The 21,612-nt window shown below is 40.3% G+C and overlaps 1 protein-coding gene across 5 annotated transcripts in view; it reads right to left on the reverse strand.

Annotated features, from left to right (window-relative positions):
- Positions 1–1,138: 1,138 nt before the first annotated feature.
- The window catches only part of NBR1 (NBR1 autophagy cargo receptor), a 28,437-nt gene continuing 7,963 nt past the window's right edge, over positions 1,139–21,612 (reverse strand). The window contains exons 1-20 of one of the 5 annotated variants that reach the window (XM_031064105.1): positions 18,456–18,591; positions 16,743–16,761; positions 16,322–16,344; positions 15,309–15,506; positions 14,751–14,825; positions 13,711–13,937; positions 12,089–12,253; positions 11,425–11,631; positions 10,610–10,769; positions 9,814–10,101; positions 9,250–9,390; positions 8,728–8,803; positions 8,301–8,411; positions 7,315–7,506; positions 7,059–7,193; positions 6,098–6,458; positions 5,684–5,778; positions 5,077–5,146; positions 3,750–3,855; positions 1,139–3,366 (exon numbers count right to left, since the gene is read on the reverse strand). In XM_031064105.1, the coding sequence (XP_030919965.1) occupies positions 3,196–3,366; positions 3,750–3,855; positions 5,077–5,146; positions 5,684–5,778; positions 6,098–6,458; positions 7,059–7,193; positions 7,315–7,506; positions 8,301–8,411; positions 8,728–8,803; positions 9,250–9,390; positions 9,814–10,101; positions 10,610–10,769; positions 11,425–11,631; positions 12,089–12,253; positions 13,711–13,937; positions 14,751–14,825; positions 15,309–15,506; positions 16,322–16,344; positions 16,743–16,761; positions 18,456–18,548 (2,913 nt within the window). In that variant the 5' untranslated portion in view covers positions 18,549–18,591 and the 3' untranslated portion in view covers positions 1,139–3,195. Of the gene's footprint in view, positions 3,370–3,749; positions 3,856–4,061; positions 4,120–5,076; positions 5,147–5,683; positions 5,779–6,097; positions 6,459–7,058; positions 7,194–7,314; positions 7,507–8,300; positions 8,412–8,727; positions 8,804–9,249; positions 9,391–9,813; positions 10,102–10,609; positions 10,770–11,424; positions 11,632–12,088; positions 12,254–13,710; positions 13,938–14,750; positions 14,826–15,308; positions 15,507–16,321; positions 16,345–16,742; positions 16,762–18,455; positions 18,592–21,612 lie in introns of those variants that run through there. The other 4 variants (XM_014310645.2, XM_031064106.1, XM_031064107.1 and 1 more) reach the window with 4 other exon arrangements.

Consider the following 21,612-nt stretch of genomic DNA (forward strand, 5'->3'; position numbering starts at 1 on the left):
GGGACAGCGGGACGGGGCCGGGGACGAGACTGGGGCCCGGGACAGCGGGCGGGGATTGCTGGGTAGCGAGCCTTTACCGAGGCTATCACCATGACAATGCGAAGAAAGAGAGAGAAAAAGAAGTGTAAGCAAAAAGATCTGGGCTTAGGTTGGCTTACACAGGGGCGTGGCTCCTTTCACCTATGGAAAGGTTTGTTTCTTCTTTATGACAAATGGGCCGTGTATGTGTGTAGGAAAAGACATTTTTGTGCTGTTCTTGTAAGCCAGCGAAGGCTTCCTGAAGATAAGGCAGGTACCAAGACTGTCACCATGACAATGTGAAGGAAAAGTTACAAGATATGGACTTTAGTTGGCTCAGAGAGTGACGTGGCTCCTTTTCACCTATTGAGAGTTTTGTTTCTTTCTTATGACCAATGGGCAGTGTAAGTGTTTGTTAAGCAAATGTAAATATTCTGTAAAACTATAAAGGCAACATGTTGCTTTAATAAATGGCCCCTTATACAGCATTCTGATCTGAGGCTTGGTGCTTGAGCCGTGTGGCGCTCTATAGCAACATCTGTGTTCCTTAAGTAAATGTAAACATCTTGTAAAACTGTAAAAGCAACATGTTGCTTCAATAAATGAGTGGAAACAGCCTTCTGAGTGAGTCCAGGTGCTTTGTGTCGTGTGGGGCTCTATACAACACCACCCCTGTCACAGACATATTTTATGAAAAATCCTTTCATTAGGATTTTTCTCCTGAGAAGCTGAGAGGCCTCAGAAATTAAATGTAAACAATAATTATCTGCTGCTGTGGAATGCAACAGGTGCATCTTTGATTGGTCTCATGTGATTGTTTTTAATTAATGGTCAATCACAGTCCAGCTGTCTCAGACTCTCTGGTCAGTCACAAGATTTTATTATCATTCCATTCCTTTTATTTCCTTGCTAGCCTTCTGATGAAATCCTTTCTTCTATTCTTTTAGTGTAGTTTTAATATATCATTTACTTTTAATATAATATATATAATAAAATAATAATTTAGCCTTCTGAAACATGGAGTCAAGATTCTCATCTCTTCCCTCGTCCTGGGACCCCTGTGAACACCACCACACATCCCAACCCCCCAGCTCGCCCAAAATAAGATACAGAGATCATATCTGCTCTATAGAATATATTATAAATTATATCATGCATCCATTAACAAAATATACAAAGCCAACACAAATATATCTATCTTAAGCCTGAGCATACAGCATCTAAACTCTAGTAAAAAGTAAACCTAAAGAGAACAGCATCTCACACTTGCCACTTCAATCCTCAATGAAGTGTTTCTCCTCAAATGCTTCAGTTTTGTAGTTTATAGAACACATGAACATTCCAAGTACAAAGGTACACGTGGTGAACATGGGTCCTGCTGGGCCTGACAGAGCCCAGCAAATAAAACCACACTATGCTTCAAAGTGTCATCAGCTTCTGCATTTCACCCTGTCCTTCCTCCTCCTTGTCCTAGAGCTGGCATTAGTCAAAAGATACTAAAAAAAAACCACATCCAAGTTAAGGTGGAAAGTCACAGAAGGATCTTTACCTGGTCCACAGCACACAGTTGTACTGGTGTACAGAGAGATGGGAAACACTGCAAAATACTTCTACTGTATTTCAAAATAAACATTTAAGAGTATATCTTCCACAATCTATAAAAATAGGTTTAAAATGAAAGTGGTATGATACATTTGTTTTCTTGGACTATTTTAATGGTATTTTATCTCTATGGATACTAAAGTCTTTTAAAAAATTACTGATAACCTGGCCAGCACAATACTGACACTGCTTCAGCTATGCTGTGACAAAACAGAATACTAGTTTGAAGCAGGAGTAATATAAAATATTTTAGAATCAATGGTCTCTTACTGCAGCAGGAAAAAATGTTTATTTGAAAGTAAGAATGCAGCCAACACTGTCACCTGCTGAGGGACTGAACTCTGAGGAGTTCTCTGGATACCCCACTGCACAGCAGTGGCTGGTGCTCATTTATGTCATTCTTCAGAATCAAATCTCTCAGCAGATTGAGGAAGGAATTCTTATATTTCCAAATTAAATATGGGCATCTAAAAATCTTAGGAGAAAAATGAATTCTACAGATGTGGCTATGGAAACACAGGACCAGCTAAAACCATCAGAGGAGACTGTACATTTGAAAGTGCTTAAGTTAATGCATTTTTCAAACTCTCATGTAAAGTTATGTGATCCCTGTTTCAAGCATTCTTTCCATTCCTAAACATTACAAAAATTAATACTCCAGTTCAGGTCTGGGTTCCTACATATTCTTGCATTTTTTATGTGGTATTAACAGAATAAAATGTTTGCACTGTAGTGAAAAAAGGTAATGGTCAAATTTTTTATATTTTTACAAAGAGCCTGTAAAGATTCCTAGAAAAGCCTTTCCTACCTTTACACTCCATTTTTAACAAAATATTTTATGTAGGTTATACTTCTACAGTTAGAGATCTGGTGTGCACTATCATTACTGATTCAATTGCTGGTGGTAATTTTCCTGCTTCATTCTGCTACAACAAACAACAACTTCACTGGTATTCATCAGTTGAACAGTTCTACTTTTAGACTTTTAAAAAGTCTAAATTCAAGATGGCTTTCTTTTATGAGCAACTTCTTTTTCTTAGAATAATTTATAAGATTTAAATTTGTCACTTTACTATCAGACATTGGAAAATCAATTACTAAATCCTCAGAAGAAACAAAGAAACTCCTAGTTTCAGGCATCTCTTGTAAATTAAGCAGAACTACATTTTATAGCAGCATTTTACACTGGTTTCTTTTCCAAAGCTAATTAAGCCAACAAAAAATTTCCAGCTGCCTAAAAAAAAATTATATACAAAATAAAATGGGTAGTTCTCACCTGGGTACAAAGTTTAGTCCTACATGATTCCCTGGTAAAAGGATTTGATCTGAAATTAGAGATTTAAAGACTACTCATTTAACTATGAGGTCTAAATAATAACTGAAATTCTGGTATCCATTTCAAGAGATGCCACAAGAGTTGTTTGACATTTCCATGAGGGTAAAAAGAAAAAGAAGTCAAATGCTCAAAGAAAAGCTGAAGTTTTAAGCCAAACCTCCAAACAGAGAGCAGCTGAGGAGCAGCCTGCTAATTAGAGTTTACTCAATGAAGATTATTCCTCTCTCCAGCAGGCAGGTTTAGCACCTACTGCACCAGTCTCTGTTACTGATCTGGAGCAATTCAGTTACCACTTCAATCATGTTATTGTTGTGTTTCTTCAGCAGCCTCAAGTTTAACTGCCTGTCACAGAATCCCATCTCACACAGACTGGACAGCAGAGTGGCAGTCTGCTCTTCTGGAGCTGCAGGCTGCTGAAAACAAAAGACAGCAAGATAAATTTAAAAAGCTAATTTATTTTTAGTCATTTGAACTAGGGGCCCTGCATTATGTTAGAATCAAGTTGAGACACAGAGGCTCTTCTGGCCCCATTTAAGCCATTTATAATCCCCTTCACTGCTCACTTATAAAGGTGAGCTACTACTCTTACATGAGGCTACCAGAGATATGTTTTTACCCATATGGCATGGATTTCCCAGTCTCCTGAGAGCAGCAAACCTCAAAGGGACACCATCAAACCTAACATTTTCCTCTTACATTAACTCCAGTGTAGAATATCAATACATTTAAAAAACCACACACCTGTAAATCTGTCATTCTATGAAACTCACACAGCACACAGAAAGACACTCACCTGTTCAATAATGGGTGGTCCAGCAAATAATGCTTTGTAGGCAGAAGCAGCAACTGACAAAGCTCCTTTCACGAGCTCTCCTGCAATGCTGCTGCCTTGAGGGTACCTGTGAAGAGACCAGGTGCTGCTTTAGGGTCAGTAAAGCCAAGGGTTTGATTCAGTGAAATGCAAGTTGCTGCCTGCTGAGGCAAGGACTGCTGGAGACAACAGCCTGTGATCCAAAGGAATCAGCAGTGTTTGGGAACGGAGCTATACAAGAAGTTGATTCTTGTATATTCTTGTTGATTCTTGCTTTTCCTGACACTTTTATTAAATTGTGGGTGTATGCTTTCCATGAAGTGATCTTTTGTAAAGAGTTTAGTCCTCTCATCTAGAAGAGAACAGATCTACATGAAAGCTGTGCACTGACACATCCATTCAGAGTAGGGTAACTTCTCTTTGTTTCCTATGAATACTTAAGTTACTTTATATTCTATTATATATATATATATATTTATATATTCTAGGAGCATGGGCACAGACAATAAATACAAATATCAGTGTATGTAAATGTGAGGTGCTTAGGCTGGAGAGAAAACCACAGAACAAAGGAATTTACCGGTGTTGGTCCAGTTCCTGAGCTGAAAAGGTCTGCTCTGGGGGGATGTGGATAAAATTCCAAAGCCATTGTCAACCCATAAGTGTGCCCCATAAATTATGTATAGCTGTTCATTTAAATTATTGTAATGTGTCCAGGTGACTTGTGAAGCAGGATGTGTCATGAAAGGTTATTGGAAGGATCTGAATAAACAGCAGAAGGAGGGCTGGGGGTGTTGGTTGCTGCAGAAGGTTGGATGTGTGTTCCCTTCTGCTAAAAAGGGGATTTTGGAGCTCTTTTGGAACTACCAATGAGCTGAAAAATCATTTATTTCCACAGTTATATTCTATATTCTAATATATATATATATTCCTACACAACATTTTGACTTACCTCTCCAGTCTCAGTATTTTAAGACTACTTTATAGTCTTTAAGCTTTTATATCTTATAAAATCCCCATCCTAAGAATCCTGAGATTTTCCAGAAAAAAAAATCCCCACAGAATTTTAGAAGCATTCAACTTGAGCTCCTCATTAAATTTGGTTTGCCAGTTCTGCATCATTTTGATTTGTGCCCAAGTAGAAACCAAGATCTTATGAAAACACAGCAGGTTTGCTTTAAGAAGGGAGGCCTCTCTCCAAATTATTGACAACATGAAATCTACAGGCCAGAGCTTTTTCCTAGGTGTCTAATTAAGCTGCTCTCAGTCTAAAATAGTGTTTGTGAAGTCAGAGCTTCACCTTCATTACCTTGGGTATTCTGAGAACTTAGTGAGAAATGCAGAAGATCCTGGCTCATGATTATCTTCACCACTGGGTTCTGGAAGAGGAAGATAAAATGTCAATATTTCCAGTCAATGACAATTAAGCTGGAGAAATGCAACAGATACATAAACATACAAAATGTGTCTCAGTACAACATGAATACTCTAAGTTTAGTTATGCAGAGAATCCAGGATTCTCACTGCAGTGAAAGCAGTCAGAAGATTTTCAGAACCATATGACTGATTCATCAGTGGTGTTTAACAAAGAGGAACTGCTGTCTCAGTGACTGCAACAGCAGCTTAAATACACAGCTCATCAATTCCAGAGCAGGGTAATTTTCCAGATGCTTGTAAGTACTTCAGAGTATCCCCTTACCATTTCCCATAATAGATGCTCTTAACCAATCCACAAAGCCAATTATTTCTTTATTTGCAACATCCATATAGCAAAAGTTCAACACCCAGACAAAAATTAAAATCTTTACTTGGTAGATTTCTGCTCTCCTCAAGAGAAAGGCGACATCAAATTCAATACTAGGCATAAGGAACAGATGATAGCAATAGTCTGCACCCTTCATTAAATATGTCAATACCTTCTCTTTGTATTTGATCAGGAGGAGAAGAGATATGCTCTGAAGCTGCTGTGTTTGCTTCTTGGAAGGTAGAACTCTGAAGAGATGAAAGATTCCTGAGAACATAAGGCAAAAACATCACTATCACTTTTATTCTACATGTACACACATAAACAAGGCACAATCAACAGAAAAAAAGAAAAAACTTCACATGCTCCCTTTCTCTCCCTCTCTTGTACTCATTTAAATCAGTGAGTTAAAAACATAGAGCCTAAAACAGAGAGCCTAAAACAGGCTCTATGAAGTTGCAGGATTTAAGAACATTTACCTCAGTATATGATAAAAATTTTGTTACAATTCCTGCTTGGAAAGTACTAAACCTTGCAGACTCTAGAGCAACACCATCATAATTTTGCTCTTGCCCCCAAATCTTACCTTTGTGCCTGGGGTAGGCTGTCCACAGTTGCTGGGGTTAGGGGTACTGCAGCCAGAGTTTGGGCAGTTGTCAGTGTATCACTGACCCTCTGGATCTGTGGTTGGCTTCCCCCTTCTGGGTTCTCTCCTACTGTTTCAGGTTCTCCTGTTTTTTCTAAACCAGGCTGAGAAAGAGCTGAACTATACATAGAGTCACCCAAAGGCCGACTGGTGTCGAAGCACTCAGGGAGAATAATGATGTAGTCCTCTGAGGAAGCAGAGGAGCACTGACTCTGAACATCATCTTTATCATCTTCCTCTTCATCACCATTGCCAGCAGCACTATGGGGGCTTGTGCTCTCATCAGGCAGTGGAAGGTCCCCTAGGAGGAAAAAAAGTGAGGTATTAACCATTGTCCATTTGTATGGACATCAGCAGAGACAGAATTGTCCCAGCTGTGAGAAAACAAGTATTTAGAAATAACTGTAAACCTCAGCTGCTGCCATTAATGGTGTAATTTTCCCTGTTGTGGGCAGGGTGTAGTGTGAAAGAGTAACAGATTTTAATGTTAAGCCTTTGTAAATACACTGCTGGTATTAATGCTATAGTAAAAACTGGAGTAAGAGCTATATAGAGAACTGTAGCTTTCAGCTCCTAAATTCCACACATGAGAAACGGGTCAGCAACATTGCAAGCTATGTGCACAAAACACGGAGGCACCAGTCATGTATAACATATGAGCTCCTATCTGAATACCCAACTGGAACCTTTTGGTCTCAATTTCACTTCTTTAACAAACAGCTGTTAAACTAGCTGCTTATTAAAGCACTGACATTGATTTTCTGATGTAATGATTCTCACAACTGGGACAATCTAACAGTTCTCCTCAGCTAATGAAGACCAGTTTCCTGGAGAAGTGTCAGATCTTCTCACACAAGATTTTTTTACAGCTTTATCTTACATTCAAGCCCACTTTACTTACCACATGAATTTTCTGTCACCGGTTCTGACTGATGAATCTTTGCTTCCTTTTTGGAAGTGGAATTACTATTTATCACAGGAGATTCTTCAGTAATTGTATTGCAGCTGAAGGTGTCTTGCAGTGTGTGTAAAGAGTCTAATAAAAGCAATCAGGAAAAACAATTAAATGGTATCAACCACCTGAGCTGAGCAGTTTGTGTCTCATGTCTGACTGCAAACAAGTCAAACCAGAGAAGGCAGCTAATGACAGTACTTACTCTGGAGGATTTTGGGGTTTTTTTGTGGGGGTTTGTGGTCAGGTGCAGCATCCAGGGTCAGAGATCTAATTACAGTTTCACAGACAAACTGAGTCCCACTCATATCTTCTTCCCCTTCCTCCTGGTTCAATGCATGTTCAGCTTTCACCTTCACCACAGAAGAGTCCACAGAAAGGCAGCCCTCTGCCATTCCTTGGAAAGGGAAACATAACAGATTTTACCACCACAACAAAGAAATGTAACTATAAGAAGAATTTTTTAGACTAGCCACAGCTAATATTGATTCTCTGTGTTAGTTATTTCTAAAAATTGAAGGATTTTTGAATTCAGTTTAAGTTGAACACAAAAGTGACTGAGAAGTATGGGGAGCACACCTGGAGTGTTTGGAGTATAACCTAGTCTATAAAGGGTAGATTGTTAATTCTCCCAACAATTCTAGTGGTCAGACAAATCAAAAGAAGCATTTGAAAGGATTTTATACAAGGGCATGCAGTAATAGGACAGCAGGGAATGACTTTAACATGGAAGAGGGTATATTTAGATTAGATATTAGGTAGAAATTTTTCCTTTTGAGGGTGGTGAGGCCCTGGCACAGGTTGCCCAGAGAAGCTGTGGCTGTCCCTAAATCCCTGCAAGTGTCCAAGACCAGGCTGGGTGAGGCTTGGACCAGCCTGGGATGGGGGAAGCTGTCCCTGCTCATGGCAGGGGGGTGGAACTGAATAATCTTTATGGTCCCTTCCAACCCAAACCATTTTGTGATTCTATGAGTTCTATTTCCAATCTATGTATGTATTATGCTCCAACCTCTATAATCACTAATGTAGTGTCAGACTCCAGGCTGATGAGCCAAACAACCTGTAATTTTATTTTTTTTCAAAGAAGAGGAAGACAGCAATTAGAATTCCTTTTAGACATCAAGTTTGCTGACTACAGAGAAGTGACAATATCCTCCCTTCACCCCCAAGCTCCTCAGGACTGCTGCTTACCAGGCACTAGTTTAAATCCACTCCCCTCGTTCTCCTCCTCTATCTGACCTAAGCCAGGTTTCTCCAGCAAGGGGCTGTCACGTGGCAAAGGGGACATGCATGGAGTCATGTCTGGAAAACACAGGGAGCAAAGAAAATTGGCACTAAAGGAGAAGGAGCCTCCATGAGGTAACATTTTTTTAAACTTATTCTTTTTAAGGGACATTCTTTCAAGACTGAAGAAACTTAAGTTATTTTGAAAGATAATCTGGTGGAATAAACAACTAGCTTTGCATTACTCTGCCACTGGCTGTGTGAAGAAAATGGCAGCACTCCTCAACATCTGGAATGTTATGTTCTTGGGGACATGAAGGTGAAAAGGAGCCAAGCCATACACAAAGAATAGCTGTCTGTGCTCAAGAGAGCACCCAGAACACAGGAGCCTTACCAACAGGAGTATTGTGTGGCACCCGCTCCAATTCCTGCACAATATTAATGTCCAACAGCTCAAAGGACAGCAAATCCTACAGGAAAAACACACACAGTTTCCATGAGCAAACCCTGAAACTGAATCATGTCTGTACTTGGCAGCACAGATCCCACTGATGCACAAATAACACTTTGTTCCTCAACACAACCTCAAGGGGCAGTTTTCCTACAACAGATATTTACATCATTGAATATAGTGCAAAAATTAAAGCAGCAAGGGACAAAGCTCAGAACTCCCTTGTTAAGGTCAGAGAAAGACTCAATGCTGATTCTCTTTTAAGGATCTTAATCTCTCCTACACATACCTTCCACAGTGCCTAATATCAGTTTGAGAAAACAGCTCTGCTCTAGAAAATGCTCTTTCTGAAAATAGAGAGGTCATTTTTAGAGCTCAGAAGTTTTATTCTTGCAGATGTCTACCTACCTAGATATCAAACCCAAGGTGGTTTGCTTTATATCTACCTGAATTTTAGCACTTTACCTGTGCAGTGAGGAGATCGACAGATGGGATATAAAATTCTCTCTCACTTGGCAGATTTTTGATCTTTAAAGGAACAGTTGGCAGAGATATTTCAGCCTGATCTGCAATTTCACCTATCAGTTGAGCACCTGTTTCTGTATCCTGCAAAAAAAAAAAAAAAAGGTCCCTTAGCCACAGTAAATAAAACATCACATGAAATCTAAAGCCTGAGTTTTGTGTAAACACACAAGTAATTTGAAAGAAATTTAAATCAACTCATTACAGAGCCAAAAGAACAAGACCTAACAAAAAGAAATGCTGCAGTATTTCAGTTCAGTCAAAGAAGCAGACAAATAGCTGCAACAGACTGATAGCTGACGTCTTGCCTATCAAAAAGAACAACTACTTTAGAACTTATAAATGCAATATATGTTGTATTTCTTTCCTATAAAAAATAAAATTTAAAAGCAAACAGCTAAAATAATCCCCTTGGATAGTCAGTTAGTAATATTATGCCAAATAATACACAATGCTCCTTCTCCTAGGCAATTCTGAGCTGCCCCAAATAGCAGGTGAGTGACTTGCCTGTTTGGTTCTGGAAGCTTTACTCTTCTGACAGGAATCAGAATCCTTCCAATCACTTTCTACATAGTCAGCAGCTGAAGAGGGATCCACAACAATACTGCACCAGATCCTTGGGCCAAACTGTTCCCCTCTGTGTGACAGTCTCCAGTGAGAAGTGTAAGTTCCTTCTATGTTGGGAGCTACAAACTCAACTGAAACAGTTCCTACTTGTCCAGATGGAAGGGATGGCACTATCACATCTTTTTTCTCAGCAGATGCCAAGGTCAGATTACCCCACATAAGTTTCAACTGAAATATACAACAGAAAAAGCCAAAAGTTTAACTTCTCAAGCTTCTCTGCAAAGTGTGGGCAGTAGGAGACAGAGTTCCTCTGCTGAAAGGCCTTGTAGGTACCAGGCATGGAGAAGACAAGCTGCTAGTACACATCCCAACATTTATCACTATCAATACAAAGATACCCCCATCTTTTCAACACAAAGGCAGCCACTCACAGAACAAAGGGTTTTGGAGGTCAGAAAAGCAACAGACAGTTGTAAACAGGGTCAAACAGCATCATTATAACATGGGGGATATACTACTAATGAGAAACACACTCAGTGATGGTGCTCTGAATCCTTTCCTTCCCATAGCCTACACTTTTGTAAAGAACACCTGCACAGCTTATTGCCTCAGAATTCCCAGCTGTAATTCAAGAGGCAAAAGGAAATCTTAAACAGGTCCTAACAGAGAATTCACCTACAAATGTTATCTCCCAGAATGATTTGAGTGTGTAGAAGGAAGAGCAAAGGCAAGATACCTTGGTGTCTGAGCTCCATTCCACATTGCCAGTATTTTTCATTCGCCAGTGTTTGATAAATTTTGTTCCTGGCTTCAAGTGAGTACCATCAGGCAAATTCTCATCCACAAATACTGCACTAAGTGTTGGGACAACTGCTTGGAAGGGTTGGTTAGGACTCCTGGGATTGGAGAGAGGAAACAAAAAAAAAAAATACACCAAAACTGAAGTTCAGCTGCTGATTGATGTTAATTTGGCTTTTAAATGCCCTAAATGGAAGGGATGAATTAAAGAAACAAACTGTACAAGTTTTACACTGCACAGTCATAAACTCAAAGGGAGTGGGAAATGCAGAGCAGCTGCCTGCAAATGCTCTGCTGTCTAATGAACCTCAGCTTAAGAGCACATTAAAAAAAATAGCAGTGACTATAAATATACAGAATGTACTTGAGTTTATGCAGACACACTTAATAAAGCAGGAAGATACAGACTTTTTAAAAACTGGCAGTAAATGTTACTCTGTACAAGCATGCATGTGTATGTATAATCCTAGGCACTCCCCTTCCTCCTACATCTACATAAATCAGTAAGTTTCTAGTAATAACCATCAGCCACTTTTTTTTTCCTCTCTCCTACTCTCCCTTCTCAATTAAAAACATTCTACCTTGCATTTGGACTCTACAAATGGCATTTGGACAAAATTCTCACCCAGTCAAATGACAAATCACCCTTCAAATGAGCAATTCCATAACCTTCCTCCAGTTACTTTAACTTGGTCTCATAACAAAAGGTCAGACAGCACAACTACCAGATGCTCAGTTAACAACAAGCCTTACAGGAAGGTATTAGGCTGGACACTCTCAGATTTCAGAGCAGGTGAGCCATTTGTTTCCAACACATGGATAGAGTTCCACAGATGAATTTTCCTGTGCAATTTTAGCTGCTTTTTGAGCTCTCGGACCTCTGCTTTTCGCTGTTTCTTCTCTGCTCGCAATCTTTGCTTCTCTGCCTTCAGAAATCTTTTGTCCATCTGTTTCTGGAGCCTGCAAAGCAATTAACACACCTTATTACATTAAACTGATTAGAATTTATCTTTACCCAACACAGTCTTAGTCTCAAGGGAACCCTTCAAGAAATATCCCATGCTTCTAGACTGGATACCAAATGATTTTAAAAGAACATCCTCACAGCTGCTTGTGGAACTATTTTGAATTGTTTCTGAAAGAACAAAAAAAGGCAGGCACAGGATGCTCAAACTAAAAGCAAGCTCTCAAAGTTTACAACCCAAAAAGTCTGTATTTTCTACTTTGTTGTTAAAAACACTAAGATTTATGACTTATGCCCTTTATAAGTATGTAGCTATTTTTAGCTACAACAAAATTTGAGTACAATTTCCATTTCTTGTTATCTCCAAAATAAAAGCTGAACCTCAACTCCAACACAGGTGTTTCCTTGCCATCAGAACAACCTTGCCAGGCACTGCCAGGTGCCAGCATTTACCTGACTTGCTCCAGAGTGGCAGGCAGGCGTGGGGAGAGCTCTGCCAGGCTGTAATTGTCAGCCACACAGGGGATGGGTCTGCGCAGCTTTAACAAGACGTGGTTTGGATCATGTGCATATGTTCCTGCCTCACACTCCTCACAGATATTGTAGGCTGGACAAAGGCTGCAAAGCAAAAAAGACAAAGTTATCAAGAGGCAAAGAATTTCTGCAGAGAAACTTTCACTGTAAGCAGTTCCCAAGTGACAGCAGCTGGATGTCTGACTTATAGATCAGTATTTGGAGCCATGTGGAATATCTACATGATTATCTCTCTTCTTGGCAAAACTGCAACACAGTTCCCACTTCTTTGAACACATATTGAAAAACCTGATGCTTCCTTTAGCACAAGTGATTAAAATTTTTGCTACGAGGGCAGAACATTTTATCAAAACCCAATGCCAGAAACAGCATCATACTTGTGAAAATACAGAGGCTAAGTCAACAAGCATTCAGGGATGCAAAGCAGATTGCTCCTCCAGGAACAGAGCTGATAAAAACCAGACTGTCACCTCCTGCCAGCAAGGGAAAAAAAATCCAGAGAAAAACTCCTGTTGGCATTTCATCCACTGCTTCTGCCTAGTCCCAAAATGTTGATCTTTACAGCAGTTGCCTCATTCAAATAAAACTCTCATTTTTAACACCTTACTTCAGACATTCATCAAAACCTACTTCATATTATTAGACAGACAAGAGTGCAGTCATTAAGAAGAAGTATGATCTGCCTTAGCCTCACTGACTCAGAACCAAAAAAACATCTATTATAGACTAGTGGTTCTAAGCTCTGTTTTTTTGTTTAGTTAACCAAACAAAACCTTTTCCATTACAATTATTGCATCTTATTACTGCAGATGAGGTAAAGAGTCATTGAGAACACAGCTATAATGTTCTCTGAACTGTGTTCATTGAGAACACAGTGTTATAAAGTTCTCTCACTTTAACAATCACCTTTTCTCAAAATAGTATTCATCTTGCTTTTATGCAGATGAAATCTAGTGACCACAGGAGAGAACATCAGATGTTGGTGAGACATAGAAGACATTCTGAAATGTCCAGCAGGCTGCAAATTAGGAACTGAGAAGTATCTAACCCCAAGACAGTTTCCCTCTCACTCACAGGCTGTGCCTGGCAGGTTCCCCATACTTCCAGCTCACTGAAATGTCCAGCAGGCTGCAGATTGGGAACCTAGCACTATCTAACCCCAAGAGTTTCTCTCCCACTCCACAGGTTGTGCCTGCCAGGTTCCCCACCCTCCCAGCACTGAAGTGTCCAGTAGGCTGCAGATTACAAACCTAGAAGTATTTAACCCCAAAAGAGTTTCTCTCTCACTCACAGGCTGTGCCTGCCAGGTTCTCCATACTCCCAGCACTGAAATGTCCAGCAGGCTGCAGATGGGGAACCCAGCAGTATCTAACCCCAAAAGAGTTTCTCTCTCACTCACAGGCTGCGCCTGGCAGGTTCCCCACACTCCCAGCTCACTGAAACGTCCAGCAGGCTGCAGACTGGGAACCCAGCAGTATCTAAGCCCAAGAGAGTTTCTCTCTCTCAGTCCCAGGCTGGTCCCACCCTCCCGGCCCCTGTACCTGCACTGGTAGCGGACCCCGACGATGCGAGCCTGGCAGCTGCAGCAGGACATGAGCCAGTCACACTGGCTGCTGCTGCTGCTGCTCCCCAAGCTGCTCTCTGAAGGTGCAGGTGCTGCTGGGAATGAGCTCTCACAAAAATCTGCAGGCTGACTGCAATGAACAAGCTTCTCATACAGCTTCTGCTCCAGCCTCTCAACAGTCTCCTTAACTACTTGCTCCCTGAACTGGAAAGAAATTAAAGTCATGAATGAGACCCACCTATTAAGTTTGAAATGCTGAGTTTCACTGCCACAAGTCTCCCAATCTGTCAGTAGCACAGACTACTTCAGAATCATTTCCCCTACTCCCAGCACACTCTTCATAAAATTATGATAATATATAATATATACAACATATATAATACAATAATATCGTTATCATATTATAATATTTTATATTTCACACAATATAATATCATGTTATTATATTATCTCATATATATATTATATAACATATATAGTATGATAATATATAAACAAATACCACATTGCTCAGAGAGGACTTTTATTTTAGAAAATACCAATTCAGAGCTTTTAAGAAGGCAAGTTAAAAATCACATATTTGTGCTTACAATATTGTTTTTCTTCCATAAGCTTGCATGAAGGGAAGAAAACTCATCTCCAAAACTGGGCAATCAAGAGCCTACAACAGCAACACTCTCCATGCTGTCCCACAATGAGTGGTCTGGAATTCCCATGTGCCACAAGGATTCTGTTTGTTATGGGAGCAACTTAAAACTACACTCAAACTAAATCAAATGCATAAACATTCCACTTTTCACAAGTGGTATGGATCAAGTTTATGGTTTTGGGGTTTTTTAAGGTATCCTTTGCAGACAGTTAAACATTTATTTCTCATTAAGATCCTGGTCACAAGTGCTGATGGTAAAAGTGCTCAGATGTCTAGAGTCAGGCATCGTAAAGATCTCTTCCAACAATAAAACTTAAATATTTAAGTATATCAAAACTTGCAAGACAACTTGCAAGACAAACACTTACTGTTTCCAAGTAGCTAGTAAACCATTCTGGAGGATTTTCATTTGTGTTTTCTGCTCTGGTCTGATTTAACTTTTGCTGCAGAAAAAAAAAAAAAACAAAACAAAACAAACAAAAAGTATGCAAATTTAAAAAAAAATCAACACAGCAAGTTAACTGCTGAAATAGCTTTTAAGTGTCTTTATAGAAAAATATTTAAGTAGCCACTAACATTTTCCTGAAACATTTCTGCCTCGTTAGCATTTGAGTGTAATTACACACCAAAGAAATCAAGTCAGGCAGAAGTTACCAGATGGCAATGAGGGCTTCAGGAGATGAACTGCTCTGCTTATCAGAATACTTAAGAATGGTCAACATGAAAGCACTGGCATCTCTAAAGACAGCATCAAATTATCCTCTTGAAGACATTCAAACTATTTGGTGAGCTTCCACAGGTGCAGGAAACTGAAAACAGAGACCAACTTCTGAACTCAGTTTTTATATATGGCTAAAGAGGACAATAAGTCTACAAAGTTAATTATATTTATTAATTCTTTGTTTGAATGCAGCTCAGCTTCTTACCTGAATGGTCAGCTCCTTGTCATTTTTTAATTCTTCCTCTAATCCCTGAGCTAGCATGGAATGATGCAAAAGTGGTTTCTTCTCATCTTTAAGAAGCACCAGCTTTTCTGCCACATTTTTTTCATGTAGTTGCAAAGCACGAGAAGAGTTCTTTTCATAGACATTCATCTGAAGCTGATTTCCTTGTTTTACTGCAATCTAAATAAACAGAACATACATACACCATGTTTTCCACTTAAAATCAGCATACAGAGTCTATAAAAATACAGTATTACACTACATTGGAGAGTTTGGCAAAGGGTGGGGAAAGACTAACAGACACAAAAAGAAAAACTGAGAGAAGATGCCAAGGTAGAGTCAGCTGATATTCTACTTCTGAAAGGTTATTAATATATTTATTATAGAAGTTTATTAAAAGCCAAAGGATAATCATGCAAATATTCTGCTGGAATTTTTCAGCCTACAATAAAGTGTTCCTAGGAGCTAGTAATCAATACATTCTGTCCAGAAATTTATTTTGAAATTATCAGATTTGAAATTCAAACCATGAGTAAAACGTTGTGAAAGACTTAATAACGTAAAACAGAAATGTAAACAAATGCAATTCTTATTTTGTCCCACTGCTTATAAAGTAGCTAAGCATTGACTCGAAGAAGTTTTAATGATATACTCTGCAGCAGAATCTATGTGGTAAGATTTTTGAAGGGTTTCACTAAAGCCCAATATTTCCAAATCTGGGATTACTGTTGAAGGGTTTGAGAAAGTCAATCCCTTAACCAACCCACTGCTGGCTCAGGGTCCTGAATCCTAACTGCCTATTCAACTAACTTATAAAAACAAAGACCAATCAGGATAGAAACAAAATGTGGCAAGATATTCAAGCTACTGTTCAAAGCTAGTAAACAGCTATTCTGATTTCCTGGGCCAGATAATGCCTTTTTTTTTTTCTCAGCTACACCAGTTTTAATTAGAGAAGGATGAATATATCGAAAAAAGTCAAAGAGCACATTTACCTTCAGAGCTTCTTCATATTCCTCTAAAGAAAAATAGAAAGAAGTGTGAATGGCCCCTATCTCACACAACAGATGTAAGTTTATCACACAATATTTAGAAACCGTTACATGACAAGGGGCCTCCCCTACCTTCTGTAAATTCTCTTAAATTAAAAGCCTAATTAAATTAGTGCAAGAAATAGTATATACAGCGACAAGCACACAATTTCACAGTGAAGAGCCACAACATTCCACTAATGTAGTAATTTTCAATTTGTTCCTGTGGATCAAGAATTCTTTCCTTTGGGAAGAATTTGCTGCCAAATCATATATAAAATTAAAAAAACCCAAAAGCAATCATTCTTAAGTGCATCTTCAAAAAAACACAAGCAACAGTTGGGGTCTCTTATCTTGATTTCACCTCAGTAAAGCAGCAGCTCACCTTTGCTGTTCACAGAGACCTGCAAAGAGAAGTAACAGTGAGTAAGAGGCACAGACACATTTTTGCAGTTCTCTTAAAATTAACACACTTGCTAATAAACATACTTTTATTCCCAGTTTCTAAAGCAGCAGTCCTTCAGCTGTTTGTTATTGTTTAATCATTACCCAAAGCTGTGGTGCTCTGGAGCAGCCCATGTTTGTTACTGGATTGGCACAGGAGGCAGCTCTGGCTCTGCTGGCAGCCAGAACAAGCTGCTCCCCTCAATAGTCACTGCCTGTACCCCTGGGCTCACTGCACAACTCCAGAGCTTGGCCCCACTTGCTTTCAATGCCCAGTTAAGTGTTTCAAAAGACCAATTAAGTGTTTCATAAGCCCATTCTTCTACAGAAAATTAATTATCAATGCTGCACATAGAAGTCACTAGCACAGGAAGCTATTTAATCCCCACAGCATCACAGGATTCTGAATAATGTCTGCTCAGTATTTCAGAAAGAGCTTTCATAGATGCATTTAAATATTTAAATATCATACAGGCTGGAAAATAAGGGGAGAATCATTCTCTGAAAGGTTGTTGGAAGCTTCCTGACATTTGCCCTTAGGGAAAAATAGTAAGGACAAGAACCCCCATCTCTTTTAGCAGAGCTATAATCCAAGCAGTGGAACACTGTGTTTGCAAAAGGTCATTCTGTGTGAGAGTTACGTTCCCCTCTGAATCTCTAGATAAACAAAAATAATATGAGAGGGTGAGACTGTGCCAAGCAGGAAGTTACTCAACAAGGACAACTAGAAGTAACCAATTTGTTTTCTGAGTCAGTAATCTGCTTGGAGATTACAGCAATTGCATAAAGCAAGCAGAGGATTTGAGTACACCAGATCACTGAGGCAAACCTGTGCTAATGACAGGGGACCTACATTTTCCAGGGGAAGGAGTCTAGAGTGAAGAGACAGGGCTTAACCACAGCTGCAAACAAAAATAGTTACAACTACCTGTCACAGACATATTTTATGAAAAATCCTTTCATTAGGATCTTTTCTCTTGAGAAGCTGGGAAGCTTCAGCTTCTCCATGTTTTGCTGCTTTGGAATGTGATCTGGAGAATTGTTTACCCAGCATGTGAAATTGTTTTTACTTGATGACCAATGACAGCCAGCTGTGTTGAGGCTGTGAGCAGTCACAAGATTTTATTATCATTCCTTTCCTTTGCCAGCCTTCTGATGAAAGCCTTTCTTCTATTCTTTTAGTATAGTTTTAATATATCATTTTCTTTTAATATTATATCATAAAATAATAAATCAGCCTTCTGAAACATGCAGGCAAGATTCTCATCTCTTCCTCGTCCTGGGAACCCTGCGAACACCACCACAACTATCTTATAAAAATTTGAAAAATAAAAAAAATTAAAAATAAAAAAGGTCCTCAATGGAAGCATTCCTCCCTCAGAGCAGAGAACCACTGGGTGTTTCAACAGGGTGGGAAAAAGAAAGGCAGTAGCTTTTAAAAAAAGTATTTTAAAATATGTATGCTGCATTAAGAGTAAAACCACAAAACTATCAGCTATTTTCTTATTAAAAGGGCAAACATTCCCCTACCCCAATCTGCATAAGGGACTCTCCTGAAGGACCCACTACCAATCATCAGGAGGCAGAAAGTCATTTCTGCCAGCAGCCATTTTTCAGCTGACTTATTGGGAGGGTGGGGTGGCAGGGATTTTACCTCATCATTATCCTCATCAATGTACTTGATCTGAATGTTGTACAGGTCAAATGAAACTTTAACCTGTAATAAAAAGAAAGACCACAAAATCATAGTGAGGCAGGACCTCAGTTAATAATGATTATTAATTAGGAATAACATTAAAACCCTTCTATCCCTCCCTTCAGTCTCTCAGTGGAAGCAAACTCTGTTTTACCAAATCCATTCCTCTGGAGCTGAATTCTTCCCAGTGCCTTCCCTCCAAGCTTTACTGACTTTCTCTAATGAAAACAATAAACACATCTTTTTCCTCTTGCACCTTGCCAGGTTAATGTTTACTCCAAAATAAATAATAAAAACCTCCCCATTCTAAGAGGACAAGCTCAGGGTTAACAAACTCTGTCATGGTAAATATGAAGACAAAGGCAAACAATCCCTAAACTCTGTTTAGAAAGCACCTGGGAGAGAGCTCACAAAGGTGATCAGCCTTTTCTCAGCCTATCAAAATTCAGAGAATAAAGCTGAGTACTTATTTCGCATTTTACATTAGCAAGGCAGAACGAGCAGCACCAAATGAACCATGAAATGGAAGCAGTTGTTTCCATATGCTGAGCCTTTGAGGCTCCTGTACATTTCTGTACCAGGTTCCTACAAAAGCTGCATTTTTCTGCCTTGCTTTGAACAGACAGGTGTCTGCTAAGGAAGGCAGGAGCCTCCCTTGAAATGGAAAATGTAACCCCCTCCTTCTGAATTATTATAATTTTTAAATTAAGGGGCTCTCAGGCAAAGATATGGGAATAGGAACAAGAGTTCATTTTTGTACCAGGTTCCTACAGAAGCTGTATTTTTCTGTCTTGGTTTGAACAGACAGGTGCCTGCTAAGGAAGGCAGACTCCTGAAATGGAAAATGTAACCCCCTCCTTCTGAATTATTATAATTTTTAAATTAAGGGGTTCTCAGGCAAAGATATGGGAATAGGAACAGCAGCTCATTTTTGTACCAGGTTCCTACAAAAGCTGTATTTTCCCCAACAGAAACTCTCTGAAACAACTGACACATGTGCTGCTAGGCCAGACCTGACAGAACAACAGCAGCCTCAGGCAAGAGTGGCTGCCTGGGGAGTGCCACAGCCCCACTGGAGCACAGGGACACACGGACACAGCCCCACTGGAGCACAGGGACACACGGACACAGGGACACACAGCCACAGCCCTACTGGAGCACAGGGACACACGGACACAGGGACACACAGACACAGCCCCACTGGAGCACAGGGACACACGGACACAGGGACACACAGACCCTGCCCCACTGGAGCACAGGGACACACGGACACAGGGACACACAGCCCCAGCCCCACTGGAGCACAGGGACACACGGACACAGGGACACACAGCCACAGCCCCACTGGAGCACAGGGACACACGGACACAGGGACACACAGCCCCTGCCCCACTGGAGCACAGGGACACACGGACACAGGGACACACAGCCCCTGCCCCACTGGAGCACAGGGACACACGGACACAGGGACACACAGCCACAGGGACACGTTCTGCTCCAGGCAGGCTCCTCCAGCACCACATCCCAAATTCTGTGAGTGCAGTGCCAGAACCAACTCGTTTTGCCAGGAAGAAGCTGGGCTCTGTACTTACATGGTCTGGAACCACAGATTGTTGCCCTAAACTCAGAGCAGAACAAGAGCTCACCTTATATAAACATCAACCACATTGAATAAAAAGATCAAAATACAACAAAGACACAAGTTTAACTCCCTTGAAACAATAATTCCAACAGAGACAACCCTTGGCTGTACCTCAGGGAAACACTGTAATAGAACACCACACCTTGAACAAACACACCCTGGCTCTCCGAATACCTGAGATTAAGGGCAGCACAGTGCTTACACGGTAATCTGCTTCCAGCTTTGATGCAAGCAGGGCTCTGACCAGCTCAGACATTCCTGCAGCTCTACTTGCACTAAATATTTTAAGATTGAACCTTTCAGAGCCTCCTTCAGAGGACTGAAATACAGCAAGGGAAGGTGATGCAGTTCAAACTTTGAACCTGAGCAACTCACAAAACAAACCCCTCCTGCACGTGTACTGGAAAATACTGGTCAGAAAAAGAGATGAAAAACAGAAAATAACACAGCAACACGATCTCTTCAGATGTATCTTTGAAAGCAAGCTAAAAAAAACAGAACAGCTGTGTGGAAGAGGTTTTACAGCAACCTCTGTGAGCCAGTGAGGAGTTTGAGAAGAGGATCCATGTTTACCCCTGAAAGAATTTCCTACCAAGGTCATTGACAGAGAAACCAAGAAAGAAAGAAGGATAAAAAAGAGAAACCTGAACTGCCTATTCCAATGAGCACTTTGGTAACCAATGAGTGAAGTGTAAACTTATGAGCTTTATAAGAATGTATAAAAAGCATGCAGGCTATAATAAAAACAGTTTGAAGCCTTCTGAAAATGGAGTGTGTTGTCTCAGTCTCAACTACGACACAGCTGCTACAGAATTAATTAATAACAATAATAGTAATAATAATAATGATGTTAGTTTCATCATAGCCAAGGGAGTCCTCACAACAATTTCACCCGAAGCCAATACAGGAATTGTCACTAAACAGCGCTGAAAACAAGCACCCAAACAAACTCTGAGCTATACCAAGAGCAGGACACAGAGACCTGCCCACGCAGGCACGGCCCAGTCAGAGCCTGTTCTACCCAAACTACCTCACACAAAGCCCCAGGAATCAAGGGACCAAACTAAAATCTATTCGTGACTCAGTATCCCAAAGAGCCAGACAGATCTTCAGAAAAGCACAGACGGGTGGTACTTCACTGTAAGTACTTCAATAAGAACAGGAAATGACAAAATGTACTTTACAGAGGAATACAGAGCCCAACCTGTGGAAAAGGGCAGCACAGCTAAGACTAGCTCACACAGATAAAAAAAAGAGCCTTTGAGAATCTTTTTCCAAACCAGGCCGTTCACGGCAATCTAAGCACACAGCAGGAGTGAACGACACTATCTAACAAAAATAAAAATCAAGACCGCAGCCCTATGAACCGGCAACTGTAACAGCGTGTGAAATGGAGGACACTGCTCCGGAAAGCGCGGTCAGAGACAGCGGACCCTCAAAGCTTCGCTGGCCGGGCCGGCGCCTCACCGGGCC

This window comes from Geospiza fortis, unplaced genomic scaffold, assembly GCF_000277835.1.
Source record: "Geospiza fortis unplaced genomic scaffold, GeoFor_1.0 scaffold324, whole genome shotgun sequence".
Classification (NCBI taxonomy): domain Eukaryota; kingdom Metazoa; phylum Chordata; class Aves; order Passeriformes; family Thraupidae; genus Geospiza; species Geospiza fortis.